The sequence below is a fragment of the Polyodon spathula genome, chromosome 7 (assembly GCF_017654505.1).
Source record: "Polyodon spathula isolate WHYD16114869_AA chromosome 7, ASM1765450v1, whole genome shotgun sequence".
Lineage (NCBI taxonomy): Eukaryota > Metazoa > Chordata > Actinopteri > Acipenseriformes > Polyodontidae > Polyodon > Polyodon spathula.
The window spans coordinates 35,231,069-35,250,218 of record NC_054540.1 but is presented as its reverse complement, the minus strand read 5'-3'; the positions used below and the strand labels follow the sequence as shown (position 1 = coordinate 35,250,218).

The following is a 19,150-nucleotide window of genomic DNA, read 5'->3' as shown; positions in this document are numbered from 1 at the left end:
GGTGTGGCCCAGGATTTCCTTTCCTAAAGGTGCAGCTCTCCTATGAGGTGAAATCAAAGCTAGTAGATAGACCCCTGAAAGGGAGACACCGGTGCAAAGGAAGAGTCTGGGAGGACGAGGAAATTAGTAAGACCTTATCTACAATATTGTGCAGTTCTGGTCACCTTGCTACATAAAACATATTGCTGCTCTAGAAAGAGTTATTCAGGGTTTAAAAGGAATGTGATATGCAGACAGAGTAAAATAATTGAATCTAGTCAGTCTTGAACAAACAAGACTACATGGTGATCTGATTCAAGCATTCAATATTCTAAAAGGTATTGACAATGTCAACCCAAGGGACTTTTTCGAGCTGAAAAAAGAAACAAGGACCAGGGGTCACAAATGGAGATTAGATAAAGGGGTATTCAGAACAGAAAATAGAAGGCACTTTTTTTACACAGGAATTGTGGGAGTCTGGAACCAGCTTCCCAGTAATATTGTTGAAGCTGACACCCTGAGATCCTTCAAGAAGCTGCTTGATGAGATTCTGGGATCAATAAGCTAATAACAACCAAACGAGCAAGGTGGGCCGAATGGCCTCCTCTCGTTTGTAAACTTTATGTTCTTATGAAATAAATCGTTATGACAGAAGGGAAGTCCCAGCTTTTAAAAGATTGGGTTAAACCAATAAGGGAAGAAAAGAGTCTGTCAACTTGCCTCTAGAATAGCGGCAAGACTTCATTTAAAAAAAAAAAAACATGTTAAAATGCTGTTAACATATCAGTGGTAATATGTTAGCAAGTATGTACAGCATGACTGTTGCTGAATAGTCGCACACAGCTTCACACAGGTCCGGTGGATCACATGACTCTACTTCTGACCATCTACATTTGAATAGATCTGATTTTCTAATTGTTCTTGCATTAAACTGTAAAACTGGGCAAACTAGGTAATTTTCTTATTATAGCCTTTGTCAGATTTAAACTGGAGGTTCTCTAGCCCACTCCTCCAGTCCTCCCCCTTTTGCCCCTTGGTGGCTGTCCTCTGATTCCAAGCCAAACCAGGAGCTCCACAGTGGATGTCAGGCAGCTGCTGGTCCCTGTAGAGCAGAGGCCAGCCCAGATGTCCACTTGAGCTCACAAGGCACCTGGACAATAGGGGCCACTGTTGCAAGGTGAGGTCACTCGGTCCTTGCAGACATAATGAACTCGAAACAAGGCACTCCCCTGACTATCACCCTGCACACCACATGGCCTTGCCTTTTCCAGATGAGGATGTATGTGTATTTATTAGGTCTGTAACTTGATTCAACTTTTTGATAGGTTAATTTATTGGCATTAGATGATTAATATGTAGATTCATCCCTGCACATTTTTAATAAAGGTAACTATCTTATAGTGGCTGTCCTGCATAGAAATACATTTTTAAAAATCTATAGAATCTAAAATAAAATAAGCCCAATGGGAATTTTTCGGTATTTAAAAAAAAAAAAAAACACACTTTTCAGGACCATGAAACAGGTAAACAACTCTGCTACCTGTGTACTACAATATAAACTAGTAAAAATTGGTATACATTAACAACTTGAACAGTAATGTAATATCAACAGTACTAACATCAATACTCACCGGTACTCAGTACCAGGATTTATTCTGATGCCGGTACAGGCACTTATTTGATCTGCTTTTCATCCAATGCACATGCATTCCATACAGTCCAGTAGTGTTCTGCTGGAAAGCCGTCTCATCAGAGCAACTGTACTGATTAAAAGCTTTGGTACAGCTTTCCATTCGGTAATAGTTGTCATTCCACTTGAAAGGGAACGTTTGGTTATTATCATAACCCTGGTCCCTGAAAAGAATCACAACCATTACCCTTCGAGGTTGTTTCCCCAGCTGACCTTCAATTTCGAAAAACGTCCTTGTTCAGCAGGAGGTGGGAGGGACTTACCCCTCACAGCAGGGCCCTGATAGGGCAGCTTTTTTAGGTGCTCAGTGATTGATGGGTCAGAGAGGATCTTCCCATTCGGTAATGGTTGTCATTCTTTTCAGGGAACCAGGGTTATGGTAATAACCTAACGTGTCTTGTTGCCACTTTGTTTATTGTGCAAAACACTGCAAAGGCAGGTTTTTATTTTTTTTTTATTTTTAACATGTCTACTTTGGTACTGTTTTTGCCTGAAATACACACAAGAAATAATGTATAATTTGAATCCTCTGTATTACAGTTAATTCAGAGGGGCAGAGTATGGCGTTCACAATCTATTATTCTGGAATATTAGTTTCACATATATTATGATATATCAGTACTGCAAATCGTTATACTTTTGTTAGATTTAGCTGGGAAAATTAAAGTAGTTTATGCATTTATTTAACTTCAATACCTTAATAATATAATTTAGCACAGGTATTGTACTGTATATACATTTAATATGATTGAGCAACCTGTTAAGTTTGACATATTGTCAGAGCAATAATAATAAAAAGAAAATCTAGCAGAAGACCCGATTTTTGTCTCCAGATTATTATAAGAAGGGCTGGTAATTCAGATCCAGTAGCGCTCAGAGGGCTGGTGTATTTTTAAATGAGAAACACTCTGGTTGTATTCAAGAAATAAATGACTAAAAAATAGACGTGCATATGACTGCATTGTCTTTATTTTGCATATGTTATACTTTTTTTTTTTTTTGAAAATAAGCAGTTTGGCCACCAGTAAATGTTGGTGGCTGCACTCTGAGGCCACCAACAAGTAAGGTTTGAGAATCACTGGTCTATAGCTATATTAAAAGCATAACTTATTAGTTGAAAAAAACTTAAAATAACATTATAAAAACTTTCAGTTTTATAAGTAATTTATGTATATGCCATGCTAATCTGTTTTAAGAATGCTTTCCTGAAAAGGCTTCTCAAAGTTGATTGCCAGAAAGTGTGCGGGGGAAGAAAATCAGGCTATGATGAAAAATCAATTGAAGGTGTACAATAAGTGCAACACATAATCCCATCACATTTCTATTGAAGGTGTGCAGTATGTGCAACACATAATCCCATCACATTTCAATTGAAGGTGTGCAGTATGTGCAACACCTAATCCCATCACATTTCTATTGAAGGTCTACAGTATGTGCAACACATAATCCCATCACATTTCCTCTTATTCAGATTTGAGAAGCCTTTTCATAAACTTTTTTTTTTTTTTCTGGAATAGTTCACGGAAATTAATCTAAACGGAGAAGCAGACAGAATATATTATTACAGATCAGTAATAAGTAAAAATAATAAAACAACAGGGATATATGTTCTAATCCAAGGCTATCAATGTGGCATAGCCAGATTCTGTTGTAGGTGAGTACCCAGGGTCTGGAAAGGATGATTTCAGAGAATACAATGGAAATTACATCATTTTTTTAATAGTACCTGTCACATTAAAAAATAGAGGGGTATTTCAGCCCCTGTTGTGCATTGTTTGACTTGGACCTTTTTGTATAAGTTGTTCACTTTTGTATGAATTTGTTCATTGAGCTTGAGGTAACATTTAATACGCAATGCATGTGACTTTTATAGGCTACTCCCCAGTCAGTGCTGCCAGATTGTCAATTTTCCAGCCAAATGTGTCTTGTCTTTAGTGCTCTAGTTATTTTTTATCGTGCATGTTCTTTTTCCTTTCCTTTCGATTACCATCACCAGCGCAGAGCTCCAATCACCACAACGTCCTGTATACTGTAACGACCCGGACAACTCGGCGCTCAGCAACCCGCTGCTTTGGGTATTGTTATGTGTTGTGTGTATTTTTAAACTGGTATGCATGCAAGTGTGTATGCGCAGCCGGGAGTGAATGGGGTCAGATAGATTGGACGGCTGCGGGGGCTGCGTGTGCGCGGGTCGGTGGCGAGCGTGTGAGTGGTGGACGTTAGGTTTTTACAGGTGTGTGTGACAGTTGTTATTTTGTGGTAAATAATAAAAGACGACTAAACGACACTAACCTTGTCAGTGACTTTATTGCTGGTGCCGTAAAGAAAACGGACAGCGCTACAATACTATATTACGTCCTCCCCTTTCTTTTTTTCTGGATCTCGTGCATCCAATACGAATCACACAAACTTTGTTATTTTTTATTTGTCACCAATTTCACTACTGTGCAGTTACAATTGTTTTTCAATTTATTTTTTAAAGAATGTATCCATGACAGTTCTGGACAATTTAATTTTACACGACATGCTGAATACATGTTTTTTTTTTTTGTTTTTGTTTTTTTTTTTCCTGGACCTACCGCATTTGATCTCATCAGATAAAAAAAAAAGCAAAGTCGATAAATAAATACATAGTTTACAACATGCTGTGTAATTATATAATTTATATTACTTATTGAAGTTTCTAATGTCCTCTTCATTGCATCACAAGACGACTGACTGAACTGTCCAATTAAGCAGGAATCACGACATGTGTGTGCCTTGACCGCAAGCATTTAAAATACGTCGTAGTGGTGTTACGAAGAATTCTGTCCCGCCATGGAAATCGGTTTCCCCGGCCAGTAATTTACCTCGTTTCGTCTGCAAAAAACTAAACCAAAAAAACTGTCCGTAATCGGGCGAATACAGGCTAATCCTCATCATTAAACTTAGAAAAAAGTGTTCACTTCGGGATTCGGCGAAAACATACCGTGGCGAAAGTGCGGAAGACAAATCGCCAGACCACCTGATTGCAGCAGGTGAAACTAATTTCCATGGTGCACTGCATTCTGCGTAACACCGGCTACACCACTGTACATAGTGTAATATTTAACTTGTGTGTATACAAAGTGTACTTGTGTAGGCTGTCTTGTCATTCCCTTATAAAAGTTTCCCGTAGTAAAAGCTAAATCCCAGACCCGTATGGTAAAGCATATTTTAACATGGTAACCCCTGCATAGTATAACCATCGTGTAAAGTTGGTATTTTTGTATTCATGAGATGCTAAACGTAAAGACAATTTATTCAATTGGCTTCACGAAAAAATATTTTTCAAACCGAAGTCAAAATAGAAAGTATGTAGGTTAATGGCCTACTATCAAATATCAAGAGCAATCCCGCTGTAAATACGTGTTTCTTTCAATATATTTGTTTAACTAATTAATCCCTTGTTGTCCTGCATATCTGCAACAGGGAGTGCTTTACTATTCACGCAAGCGCAGCAGTCCTATTAGAGGATATCTTAGCAACCAGCTTGTTTACAGAACTTTCTGATGCTGCCGTGGTCACTCGCAGTAAATTAAATCGTCAGATTTAAAGCTGATTGTTAAACTAAGATAGCGGAATACATTAGTGATAAAAAAAAAAAAATGTACAAATTGGATCTTCCAAAGGATCTGGCCATGGCTGCTGCCCTGGAACAGAGGAGAAACAGAGAGATCGAGCGACAGAACAGAATCTTTAATTCCAAAGTCAGAATAATTGGGGTAAGTACGAGATCATCAATCGTATAAAATTAACAAGCAGATAGACCATTTTAATTAAAGTTATAAACCAGTTCTACACCTTGCGCATGTGTATTTGTATACTGAGAACATTTTGCATGGTAAACTGTTCGAAGCCGATAGTAGATAGCATTAGATAGCACATTCACTGTATATTCCGTTAAATATTTTTTTCCCCGTGTTAATCAAGGCAACGGTAATAACATAATTCAATATTTTATACAGTATTAGATTAACTGTGGTGTATAATATGTTTCTTCTTAGTTTATATTTGTATGAATGAACTTTTTGAATCGATGTCTAGGTGGACAAAGAAGCCTTAGACTACCAGGTTAAAGAAAAGAAGATCAAAGAAGAGACTGACGCGCACGTTCACGAAGCCTATGGTATGTCACATTCACACAATGGTTGGTTAATAATTTAAACTCACACCAGATCAGAATTTAGTGCTGGAACCCTGGCCGCTAACACGGACTCTGAATATAATTATGGTTTAATGTACATACTCGTTTCCTGCTGGAGTGGTACGTAATAGTTCTGATTCTTTCCGAAATAACAATTGATTTGGCCCAAGGCTAGATGATTAAGATTTAATCTTCGATAAAAGCGACACTTATCTTGATGCACACGGCACTTTGGTACAGTCTTTAACGCTACTGCCGACTATGTATGTACATCCTTTTCATTTCTCTAAATTTAAGGACACCGAAAATAACCCTTTCTTCAGCCCTGGTGTTAATGAGAAAATAATGACGTATTGTACAGCCGATCTACCCAAATCTTTAACCTCGACTGTAATGCTAATGTTTACATGTTCGGTTGTTAAGGCTTAAATAAGTACATTTTAAGACAAAAGCAAGGTGGTTATTGTAATTTTTACTGGTATTTGTAATGCCATCACTGTGAATAAAGAAAAAGATAAACAATTATTGATACAGTAAGAAATATGTTGTACATCTACTGTCATCCAGGGGCTCCTTGTCCATTTGATGTCCCCATTTGTTTGAGACACAATTCTGTATTTTTCTTTACTACTTATGTTTACAATTCCTTACATTTATCATTTACAACAAATGTGGGGACTCATCGGAGGTGTGACACACAGTATGCATGTTTTTAATTCGTTGTGTACCATAATGCTAATAGTAAAAATATGGAAAACAAATAGTTCTAGAATAAGTCTAGAAATACTAAAATAATGTAAAATTGCAATGTAAAATTCAATTTGACAATATGCACTGAACAAAAATATAAATGCAACATGTAAAGTGTTGGTCCCATGTTTCATGAGCTGAAGTAAGATCCCAGAACTTTTCCATTCGCACAAAAAGCTTATTTCTCTCAAATTGTGTGCACAAATTTGTTTATATCCCTGTTAGTAAGCATTTCTCCTTTGCCAAGAAAATACATCCACCTGACAGGTGTGGCACATCAAAACAGCATGATCATTACACAGGTGCCCCTTGTGCTGGGGACAATAAAAGGCCACTCTAAAATGTGCAGTTTTATCACACAACACAATGCCACATATGTCTCAAGTTTTGAGGGAGCGTGCAATTGGCATGCTGACTGCAGGAATGTCCATCAGAGCTGTTGCCAGAGAATTGAATGTTCATTTTTCTCGCATAAGCCGCCTCCAACGTTGTTTTAGAGAATTTGGCAATACATCCAACTGGCCTCACAACCACAGACCACGTTTAACCACGCCAGCCCAGGACCTCCACATCAGGCTTCTTCACCTGCGGGATCGTCTGAGACCAGCCACTCGGACAGGTGATGAAACTGTGGGTTTGCACAACCGAAGAATTTCTGCACAAACTGTCAGAAACAGTCTCAGGGAAGCTCATCTGCGTGCTCATCGTCCTCACCAGGGTATTGACCTGACTGCAGTTCGGCGTTGTAACCGACTTCAGTGAGCAAATGCTCACCTTCGATGGCCACTGGCATGCTGGAGAAGTGTGCTTTTCACGGATGAATCCCGGTTTCAACTGTACCGGGCAGATGGCAGACAGCGTGTATGGCGTCGTGTGGGCGAGCGGTTTGCTGATGTCAACGTTGTGAACAGAGTGCCCCATGGTGGTGGTGGGGTTATAGGATGGGCAGGCATAAGCTACGGACAACGAACACAATTGCATTTTATCAGTGGCAATTTGAATGCACAGAGATACCGTCACCTCATGTTTCAGCATGATAATGCACAGCCCCATGTTGCAAGGATCTGTACACAATTCCTGGAAGCTGAAAATGTCACAGTTCTTCCATGGCCTGCATACTCTCCAGACATGTCATCCATTGAGCATGTTTGGGATGCTCTGGATCGACGTGTACGACAGCATGTTCCAGTTCCTGCCAATATCCAGCAACTTCGCACAGCCATTGAAGAGGAGTGGGACAACATTCCACTGGCCACGATCAACAGCCTGATCAACTCTATGCGAAGGAGATGTGTCCCGCTGCATGAGGCAAATGGGGATCACACCAGATACTTACTGGTTTTCTGATCCACGCCCCTACTTTTTTTTTTTAAGGTATCTGGGACCAACAGATGCATATCTGTATTCCCAGTCATGTGAAATCCATAGATTAGGGCCTAATGAATTTATTTCAGTTGACTGATTTCCTTATATGAACTGTAACTCAGTAAAATCTTTGAAATTGTTGCATGTTGCGTTTAGATTTTTGTTCAGTATATAACACGGACTTGGAGAAAGACTTTTATAGTCAAAACATTTGTCATTTTTTACATTGAAGTTTCTTTTAATGTTTCAAAATGTACTGCTATTGAGTGTTTTTATAGTTATGGATAAAATTCCTATGAAGTCGGAAATAAATATCTAAATTCTCAAATTTACTTTTCTTCTGTGAATATTTATAAACTGCTCATTTTAAGGACTGAGTAGATAGCATTAAGGATCTGTAGACCCATAAATGTTATCTTTTTGAAAGCTAAATGTAATAGCAACTTTCTTTCCAAGCTATTAAATAAGCAGCTAAACTCTTTGGCAGTTGCAAGAAGAAAGCTTTTTAAGTTTATCCTAATCTATTATTTCAGCATGATCATGTTTAAATGGTTTTTGCTGTGGTAATCGTGGTAAAAGAATTGAAGAGCTGATTTATTACATTAACTCTGATATACAAACACTAGCTGTGAGGACATCAGAAGCATCTTCTTCAGGATGTTTTGAATGGTTTTATATGATTTCTTTTTTTCAGCTAAAGACCTGATTCGCAATGAAAAGATCGCCTGTTTGCTGGATAACAGGCAGAAGAATGACAGCAGGGCCCTAAATAAGGCGGTGGAGGAGTTTCGCCAATGTTTCCAGAAACCTGAGAGCAGGCGCGAGTTTTATCTGAGTGATCCTCAAATGATAAAGAAGGACCTCCCAGCACGCGTTTCTGATCATGATCCCAGACTGTCCATCTCAGGAGTGCAGAAGCTGGTGGGAGAAGATTTAAACCAGCAAGAGCGACACAGGATGCAGCAGGAGCAGCTGAGGGAATGGTCACTGCAGCAACAGGAAGAACTGCACAGAGCACGGGAAGAGCACGCATGTGCAGGTAAGGTATTAGAAACAAAGGAAACAAGCCATTTCAGTATAGCCCCTTGCACGTGATGTTAGAGTATATGCGTGCATACATACAGACATCTATTAGAGGTGCATACATACAGCAGTGTGCACATTTATTAGACAAGCCCATTGCTTCGGTAGTTCCCTTTCAATTCGAAGATGGACAGCAAAACATTGTTATGGGATACAGTCCTGCCTATAGGTAGGTGTCACTGAGCTCTTTCTATCAAAGCTGCCGATAGACCCTCTCCCCTCGGTGACACCCTTGGTCCTGCCTCCCGGGGGTACTTAACCGTCACCCAGGGGAGATTCATTCTCTTTCGCTTCTCACGATTAGTACAGTAAGACCTCTCTGTGTTTCATTGAGCCTTTTTTTCTTGTAAAAAGTGCTGCGTAAGCTACTGCTAGTTCCCCTGCACTTTGTGTTGAAAGCTGGCCTTCGTCGCTTTTCCTGGAATCGGTGGTTTAAAAATTTGTAGCCTTTTTATTCTATTTCTGACTATCAGCACCTGCTCGCTCCACATGTCAGGCTGCATCTTTCTGTCTGTCCGTCTTAGTACGGTAAGTATTATTGTTAAGAATTGTGTGTTTTTTCACCCTTTCTTGCTTCGGAGAGCACTGTTACTCCACGGGGCTGGGCTTGCCTTGTCCCCGTTGTCGAGCTAGCCCATCAGCCGCCTGCAGGCCACGGTTGGGCCTTGTTTTGATTGTAGCTATGCGTCCCGTGCTCACGCAGAGGACTAGCCGCACCAGCCATATACTCCTCACCGAGGCTTCCCTCGTTGTTGGGTTCATGTGTACGCGGGCCTTCACCTCTGGTGTAGGTCACTCAATCTACAGACAGTGTGCTCTCCCCCATCTGTCCTGTAATATTGAACTTTTTTTTGTATTAAAAACTGTTTTTTATTACTGTGTGTGTAAGTCAATCGCCCGCCGTGACTTCGGCCCTGTCCCCTTGTTGTACGCTATGCGCTGCTCAGGCGTGTGACCACGCAGTCAGGGTAGGCTCTGTGCACAGCTGCCCTGGTGTTTTTTTAATACCGTGGTGCGTAAGACTTTGCCTGTGCTACTTTGGTACCACAGTGCGCATAGTGCTTATTGACTATACACCCGCCACGGCTTCGGCCCTGTCCCCGACATCTGTGCGGCTTTTTAGCCCCGCGTGCTAGCGAGCCGCCTGGAGAGAGTCACACAGGAGCGTTCTTCAACCCCCGCAGTGGGCTCCTCCCAATCATGTCTCCCGACGCCGTCACAGAGCCCCTCCGAGGAGATCCCCTGTGCTCAGGCATCCATATCTAACCGCAGCCACTCCCCGTTGCCTCCGGCTAGACAGATGAAGAAGTCCCGGCAGACGCAGAACATCATGGACATGAAAGCCCAGGTCGGTTGGATCATGAAGCTTTTGGAGAGGAAGACCCAATCGGCTTCGGCCGTGGACCCTCGTGTGGCGTCCCCCCCACCCCCTGAGCCAGTCGCAGTCTCTGTACCGCCTCCTGACCCCTCCGGGGGAGTGCAGGGCAAGCACATTGACCGGGCGCTCTGTTCAGACGAGGACGCTCTTTCTATCGCCGCCTCGTGGGAGGAGTCTGCTTTCCCTCCGGATATGGAGGTTGAGGCGGAGCCTGAATTCCAGGCTGATACAGCCCCTAGTTCCAAGGCTGCTTTGCTTACTAGCGCGCCACCACTGGCAGGGTCCGTACCCGCGCTTAGGGGGCATGCAGCTTGTAACTGCAGGTCCCCTGGACAGCACAGACAGAGCCATGTCGCATTACGTGGCTCCCCAAGCTCAACCCTTCCCAGCTTTCCCTGATTTTATGGAGGAGGTGCGTTCCTCTTGGAACCACCCAGCTACAGCACCGGCGCAATTGAGACATGGTTCTCCTCTGGCCTTGCTGGAGGGAGCAAAGAAGCTGGGACTAGCCGGGTTTCCCTCTGTGGACTCCATCATTGCAGCCTTGGTTATGGCTCCGCTGATGTGCCTGAACCTGCAGTGCGGAGATGCACGTCCGAAGAGCTTATGTGGCGGAAGCCCAAAGTACCTGCCCAGCAAACACGTCCAGCATGCTCACTGCATACCTGGATGGGATTTTGCATGATTCCCCGCTCACAGAGCCGGTTGCCACGGAGTTGTGATTACTTTTGCACACGTTGCTCCAGATCTCCGGCCTGTAGGGTCAGACCCTGGGCCAGAGCCTGGAGGGCCTAGTGGTCGCGTGCAGACAGCTGTGGCTGTCGCAGGCGCGGATGTCTGATGCTGATAAGGCTGCGCTGTTGGACGCACCCATTTCACCAGGCCACACCTTTGGCCCAGCAGTGGAGGAGATCCTTCAGCAGAGTCTTAGGGAACACGAGGTGTCGGGTCGGGTCTAGCCACTGGCACTCCGTGCAGACGCATACAATCACCTGGACGGTGCCAGTTCCCACAGCCCCACTAGGTGACCGTACGCACTGCTACAGGCCTTATCTCAGGCGAGAGGCAGGACCCTCCCTCAGCGTGGTGGACGTGGCCGTAGCCAGCCCACGCAGCAACAACCGAGAAGGTGGTTCGAGGGTTTCCGCCCTAGACAACTGCCACTGCTAGCCCCGCCCCAGCCTCAGCCGCCCCAACAGGGCCCCTGAAGGCTGGGAGCTTCAGACCCAATTCACAGCACAACAGCTGCACTACTGGCATGCTTGCAACCGTACAATACGGTTCTGTGCTTCAGTTTTGTTTGGGACCCCCTCCTTTTCACGGTGTCACGACTACATTCGTGAAGGATACGCTTAAGGCCTCGGTACTCCAGATTGAAGTGGCAGCCTTGCTGGGCAAGCTCACCATTCATCTCGTAGATCCCACCTCTCTCGGAGAGGGGTTCTACTCAGGATATTTTCTGGTACCGAAGCAGGACGTTGGCTTTCGCCCCATCCTGGACTTACGGTGGCCGGGCGATTGGTTTACCACGGTGGACTTATGGGACGCATATTTTCACGTTCCCATTCGTCCACAGCACAGGAAATGTCTCTGCTTCGCCTTTAGTGTTTTCTATGCTGCCATTCGGCCTCTCCCTAGCTCCCCGTACGTTTTCAAAGTGCGTAGACGCTATACTTGTCCCCTTGCGGCAGCAAGGAGTCAGAGTGATGAATTACCTCGACGACTGGTTGATCTGTTCCCAGTCGTGGGAGGGAGCGGTGGCCCACACGGCGCTAGGGAGAGAGCATCTAATGAGGATGGGCCTCACCATCAATAATGCCAAGAGTCGGCTGACACTGGTGCAATGCATAATGTATGTGGGGCTCTGGCTGGACTCCACTACGATGCGCGCATACCTGTCGGACGACAGGGCAGCAGCTCTACAAAGCCACCTCTCACTGTTTCGACAGGGATCGAGGGTGTCCCTTGTTTTGTGCCAGCAACTACGGGGTCTGATGGCAGCAGCGGTATCAGCCATTGAGCTGGGTTTACTGCGCATGCGCCCGCTACAGACGTGGCTAAATGTGGCTACCCAGTTTCTCCGAGGCGCTCGGCAATTGCACCCTCTTAGGGGGGCTACTGTCCCCGAATAGAGCCTTGAGATTGTACTGGAGGCTCTCACGCAGGCCCCGTTTGAGCCTATATACTCCATCAAGTTGAAGCACGAAAACAGCCTTCCTCTTGGCTATCACCTCTGCAAAGCGGTTTAGTGAGCTGCAGACACTGTCTGTGCAGAGCTCCTGTATGCATATTTGGGATGATGGTAGCAAAGTGTCACTGCGTGCAAACACTACTTTTCTCCCCAAGGTACATGGACCCTGGGACAGACCCTCTCGGAGCAGCGATTGTTGCATTGGATTGCGGACACAGTCTCGACTGCGTATGATGGTGCTGGCTTACCCCCACCTGGGCGGATAACCACACATTCCATGAGAGGTGTGGCTACATCATGGGCCCTCTTTCGAGGTGCCTCCATGGCTGAGATTTGTGATGCGGCTAGCTGGACCTGTTAAAAATTTCAGATTTTTATTGTTAATTTGATTTGGATCCCTGGTTGGGCAGGAGAAGTGGCTGTGTTTGTGGCTGGTTGGGCAGGAGAAGTAGCTGTGTTTGTGGCAGGTTGGGTAGGAGAAATGGCTGAGGGGGGGTCACTGAGGGGAGAGGGCCTATCGGCAGCTTTGATAGAAACAGCTCAGTGACACCTACCAATAGCCAGGAGTGTATCCCATAACGATGTTTTGGTGGCCATCTTCTCTTACAGGGAACCAAGTTTACAGTAGGTAAACTAACGTTTTCATTTGTTGTGCATATGAAATCAAACTACTGGAACTGAAAAAAACTGAAACTGCTATGCAATAAGAGACTTATTTCCATCCCTATACATACATAAAATCAGCAAACATTTTCCTATTGGAATATCTGGTAGGTAATCATAATTATCAATAATCGATACATTAAAAAACACGTTTATTTAAAAGCAAGAAGCAAAAACAACAAATGTGTAGATTCTTCACAAAATGCAGTACATAAGCATCTGCTTATTAATGTAATGTATGCATTCAAAAAAATAGGGCAATAGTGCAATTAATCAAAACTTCAGTCTTACAAAGTAAAAGCCACAGTGATCAATAACAGATTCATATATTCATTGTTGCATCCCTAACATGTATATTGAGTGTCTATACAATATTTATTCATATAAGATCATTTGTAAATTACTAGATTATGCAGAGGTTTTGCTTAGCTTTACTGCATGCGCTTACCAGTTTAGCACAGTGAACAAAAAGGCCTAAATAGAAAATAAATAGCCTAAATAATCCAGTTTGCCTATGAAGTGTTCTAAATAATATGAAAATATCCTTTATTAATTGCAGAGGAACTTTACAACAAGACAAGGGTGGAGCTTGATAACAGAGCTGTTGAACTTCAAAAGATTGAGGAAGAAACCAGGAGAGCTATCACTGTGGCAACCAAAGACTTTAATTTGGCAAAAGTAAGCTGGCCTCATTTGTGTCGTTGGTGATTCCCCATAGTGCCACAAGAAAGGTGTACAAGTTGTATCTATTAAACATGGAAATGGGGTTCTGTCTATGATCACCTTCCCGGTCGCTCCTCCTTTCATCTGTAAGTGGCAGAACAGTGTGCTTTATTCCTGTTCACTTGTATAAGGGTTTGCATTCACTTTGCCTCTATATCAGCCTGCATGTGTAGTAGACCTGGTCTGAGAGGTCTCCACAGAGCTGCTCTGATGATCATGCCTCATCTCTGTGGTTATGGCTGTATTCTTTCTTGGGCACAGCCTTGGGGTTATGGAATGCCAGTATATACAGTATATATTGTTGTATTTGTATTCTATATTATGGAGTATGGACTGTTCAGGTCTCATTTTGTATCAGTGTTTACAGATATACCTGTGCTGGCCCCGATGTACACAAGGTGAATAAACTAAATGAATGTAGTTATTCTGCCCATTGGGGTCTTGTCGGTTATTTGGTTATCCTCATGAGTGAATTAAACACAGCACTCCATGGACATTAATGAAAAGAGAGTACATGTAAACCTAAATTAAACAGCTGAATTTAGAAAATTACTTTAACTGTACTACATGTAAAGCAACTGACTGGTTATGTTATTTAAAGTACTGACACCTGGCTGCATTTCAGATACTGCTTATTTTTTATTATTTTTTTAAATGTTTTGTGAACCTGTGCATGGAAATTCAGTTGCGCATTATGTGGATGTAGTATATACCTATTTTTTCATGATACTGACAGCAACCCTTCCCCGCCCTCTTGTTCTGGAAGGATACAAAAATCACGTGATTACTGTTTCTGGGGATATATGGTGGTGTCTTGGGAGTAACGTTATTTAACTTAAGTTAATGAGATTATGAGATCATAGGGATATATGTTTGTCTGTCTGTCCAGTCACCCTTCCATCCACCTGCACGGACATGTTTGCAAATATGTGGAGAATCACGTATCAGATTATTTCAATGTTTATTCTGCAATACTGGTGGTGTATGTCATGGTCATCAGCTTTTCCATTATACTCATAATTCTAATTCTGAATTTATAGCTGTGGCATGGATGTATGGATTTTTTTATCATATGTTACATTTGTATGTGTTTTTAATCTTTTTTTAAGGCTGCTGAAACAAGAGAAAAACAGAAACTGGAGAAGCAGCAGGAGGAGGAAGATAACCTGGTGGAAATCTCCAACCTGATCCAGGGGGACCTGCTCTCGGAGAATCCCGATCAAGCTGTCAGTGTGTTTGGACCCCATCGCGTCGTCCCCGACAGGTGGAAGGGGATGAGACCAGAACAACTGAAGGAGATAACCCACTTCCAGCAACAGCAAGTCCAGGAAAACATGGTAAAAAAAAAAAAAGCTTTATTTTGTTTAAACACTTACAGAGCAGATTTGAATGCTTGCCTACAATACAATAAGGGACAGATTCTCAGTAAAAAAAAATTAAAAAGGTCTACTTACAATCCCAAAACATCTCTAGTCTGGTAACTTTTTAGGGTGCGCTTTTCTATTATATAAAAAACAAAACACAATGTGCTTATGACAATTTGGAGTAAAGAACTTTAAGAATCATGTTCCAAATGCGTTTGGGCATTTTGATATTGAGCAATGTGGCACATACAGTACACTCAATTCAAACTACACCACCCCTCGCAGGTACATATCCTAATGTATACCCCTTCGCTGTGAATATTTTGGAATACAGGCAATACAGTACCACCATTCTGAGGCACCTACTGTACTTTTTTGCACAAACTTTACAGCATGTTCATTTTCATTTATGCATTTCTTTACATATTAAAACCTATTTTACAAACAACATAGACTTATCAGTTTTTCCCATTAATAATTGTTCTCTGTTTCAGTTCATTATAATTAGTATACTTATGTAAATTACAAATGATGTATAACGATTAAGGATTCTTGCACATGTTGGGGATGTGACTCATTGGTCAATATTGTCAATATTTATGCAGTAAAACCTTTTTAATATAACTTCACAGGGACAGGGCCAAAAAAGTGACAATAAGCAGTTTACCAATAACCTTGAAAAAAAAGAGAGCTGATAAAATAAATAGTCCTGCTTTGCTGTGGAACTTGAAATATTGTAATTTATAGTAATTATTGAAATGTATTTTAAATAGTCATCTGTAATAATTAAAAAATCTGTAAACCTACAGATTGCAGTGCATAGTCTGAAGGTTTCACTACATCTGAAGAATAGCTAAGACATGTTGTTTGTTTTGCACTCAGAGGTCCAAAGAAAGGGAGCTGCTTTATGATCTGGAGTGGAAGCAGCAGTGTGTGGATTCTGCACGGAAAGCACTGCTCCTGGAGAGACAGCAAGCACGTCTGGAGCGTGAGCTGCGCCGAGCCCTGGACAACACCAACAAGCAGCTGTCTGAGGCACACAGAGCACAGTGAGTGATACTTCCTCTGCAGTGCTATCTGAGGCACTCCGAGCACATTGATTGATACTGTCTCTGCAGTGCTGCCAGAGGCAGTGATGCTGTCTCTGCAGTGCTGACAGGTACAGTGAGTGATGCTGCCTCTGCAGTGCTGTCTGAGGCACACAGAGCACAGTGAGTGATGCTGCCTCTGCAGTGCTGTCTGAGGAGCAGTGAGTGATGCTGTCTCTGCAGTGCTGACAGGTACAGTGAGTGATGCTGCCTCTGCAGTGCTGCCTGAGGCACACAGAGCAGTGAGTGATGCTTCCTCTGCAGTGCTGACAGGTACAACGAGTGATACTGTCTCTGCAGTGCTGTCTGAGGCAGTGAGTGATGCTGTCTCTGCAGTGTTGTCTGAGACACACCAAGCACAGAGTGATACTGTCTGTAGTGTACAACAGGAAGGAATACCGTTTACATGTATTTCCTTTTAGTGCTTTTGAATTTTACTGCTCATGAAAGATTGAAATGGCACAGTTGAAAGTCAGGTACAGAGCAGGAAGGTGCTAGGGGAAGCACAGAATTGCCGACTTGTTTACTAGAAAAGTGACAATAGACCTTAGACTGAAAGCTGATTAATCGCACTTCAATTTCAAAACAGCAGCAGCACAGTAATGCTGTTGTGTTTAAGTGTATACTTGTAGTGAACTAGCAATGTCAATGTTGGAACTGTATTCCGTTGTTTGAACTAAACAGAAAGTGTGTGGTTTCAAGTGCTGATTCAGTGGTATTATAATTACATATAAATTACATTTTAGAATAATAAAAGTTTTTAAAAAGTCCAATAAATTTTTATATATGATGCACAGGCAGCAAAATGTTACAAAACTGTGTGTACACCAGTAGCGAGCCAGACATGTTCAAAATACATGATTTATGAATATACACTATTTACTCTGACTATTCAAATAAGTAGTCGCTCTTCCCTTAGTTGTGCTATGTGACCCAGGTGGATGCTGTTTTCAAAACATGTCAGCTTAAGTTGACTAAATCGCTGTTAAAGTTCTGGAACTAAACTAGTGAATTTTATTTTGTGTGCAACTAATGTAACAGTCTTGAAAATAAAAGTATTGTAAATTAAAATCCACTTGCAAGGTTCTGAAAATAACCCACTAAGGTGCCGTCTCAGTCTACTGAATGCTAAGTAATGTCAATAGGAACGCAAAACAAAACAAGACAAGACCACTTGTGGGCTGGCTCCTCAACAACAGTATCAGTCCCGGGTCTCTTTCAAGCATGCGAACAGCTCCAAGAATTTAAGACCACTATATTGTATTTGTTGGGGACGTCGCATTGGCTTTTGTGAGATCGGAGGATCCACATATGCCCTCGGAATGTCTGTGCAGTGCGGGGACTTGCTGCGGTGAGGAGAAAAAAAACATAACCGGACATTCCAAATGGATGAAAATAAATAAGTCACTCAAAAAAAAAAAAAAAACTACACTGTAACTAAGTACGGTAACTTCAAACTCTAGTGGTTAAAAACTAGTGTATTAAGCCACTGTACTTTTAAGCATACATACTTTCTACTTTAGATGCACTCTCTAACTGGACCTGTAAGTTATGTACAAACTGGTTTTCTATTTGTTCTGTATCCAGGAAGCAGTATCTGGAAAAGGAAGTCTTCACGAACATTCCAGAGGATGGCTACTTTGCACAGTTCAATACAACCAGCCGCTAAAAGGATTACAAGGTGTAGTTCATAAAGTCTCTGTATTGCTGCCTTCAAAATATAGAGAAATTTTGGTGCAATTTGAGATCTGTAGAATTAAAGCTCTGTATTTGCATTTTCCCACCTCTTACAAACCATGTACTACATTATTAATTTTTTTAATATTACCAAGCATACTGTAATCAAAAATAAATAATGGATTATACCTGTCAGCTTGGCTGCTTTATGAAAAGATTTTAAATGCAAGTTTCAGTTCACTTTATTCAGATTGTTGAATCTACTTTAATATTCTTATGTATCTGTATAATTGAAAGTGTTCTACAGCAACATAGGTTTACACAAACAAGAGTGTTATAACATAGTATTTCCTAAATTAGAAAACACTTTAAAAACACATTTTCTATACAGTTTTTCTGTCAGTATCATAGCCTTTTCCAATGTATTGACATTTTATTATTAAAGTATCTGGCAAACTAACACCACTGTGCCCATTGTAAGTGACATTGTGATAAATGTGTCCGATTTTGGATCAAAGCTGTGTGTGAATAAATCAAACAACTTAAAAAAATAAACAAACACAAAAGTTTGAGATCCAGAAATCCAGAAAGAGTCTAACCAGTTTGGGTTTTTTGTTTGTGCAAATGGCTCTAGACCAGTCTTTTTCTTGTGGGAACAGTTATTCATGTCATCAAACCTGTGCAATAATTCCTGACATTGATCATCAAGCAGAAATGTATACAAAGTTATGTAGCTTCAAATTACTTTTTCAATTTAACTTTTTATGCTGTTTGCAATGATTGAGTGGTTCTTGTAAAAAGTTCTAATTGCAAACCACTGACACATGTAACAGCTAGATTAGCCAAGCTGTCTTTATAGCAGTAAGAGAGCCACAAGCATCTATAAAGACACTTTGACTGGCCTAGCCTACGTTACATACAATGCTACCCTGTTTGGAGTTAAAGTTTGGAGTTGGGGGGGGGGGAGGCTTTGGTCGGCCAGGATCTTCTCGGCTCACCGCACACCAGCGACCCTTGTAGTCTGGTAGGGCGCC

At 42.0% G+C, this 19,150-nt stretch overlaps 1 protein-coding gene across 2 annotated transcripts; it reads left to right on the top strand.

The window, feature by feature from the left end:
* The first annotated feature begins 3,563 nt into the window (after positions 1 to 3,563).
* On the top strand, positions 3,564 to 19,143 carry ribc2 (RIB43A domain with coiled-coils 2). Of its 2 annotated transcripts, XM_041255427.1 has the most exons (8): positions 3,564 to 3,744; positions 5,320 to 5,412; positions 5,735 to 5,816; positions 8,644 to 8,988; positions 13,824 to 13,942; positions 15,097 to 15,324; positions 16,234 to 16,400; positions 18,027 to 19,143. In XM_041255427.1, exons 2-8 carry the CDS (start codon positions 5,329 to 5,331, stop codon positions 18,106 to 18,108), a joined length of 1,107 nt encoding a protein of 368 aa, XP_041111361.1. In that variant the 5' UTR covers positions 3,564 to 3,744; positions 5,320 to 5,328; the 3' UTR covers positions 18,109 to 19,143. The 2 variants fall into 2 exon arrangements, with proteins under 2 accessions (XP_041111361.1, XP_041111360.1); XM_041255426.1 differs by lacking the exon at positions 3,564 to 3,744 and having other exon boundaries at positions 4,920 to 5,412.
* The last annotated feature ends 7 nt before the right edge of the window (positions 19,144 to 19,150 follow it).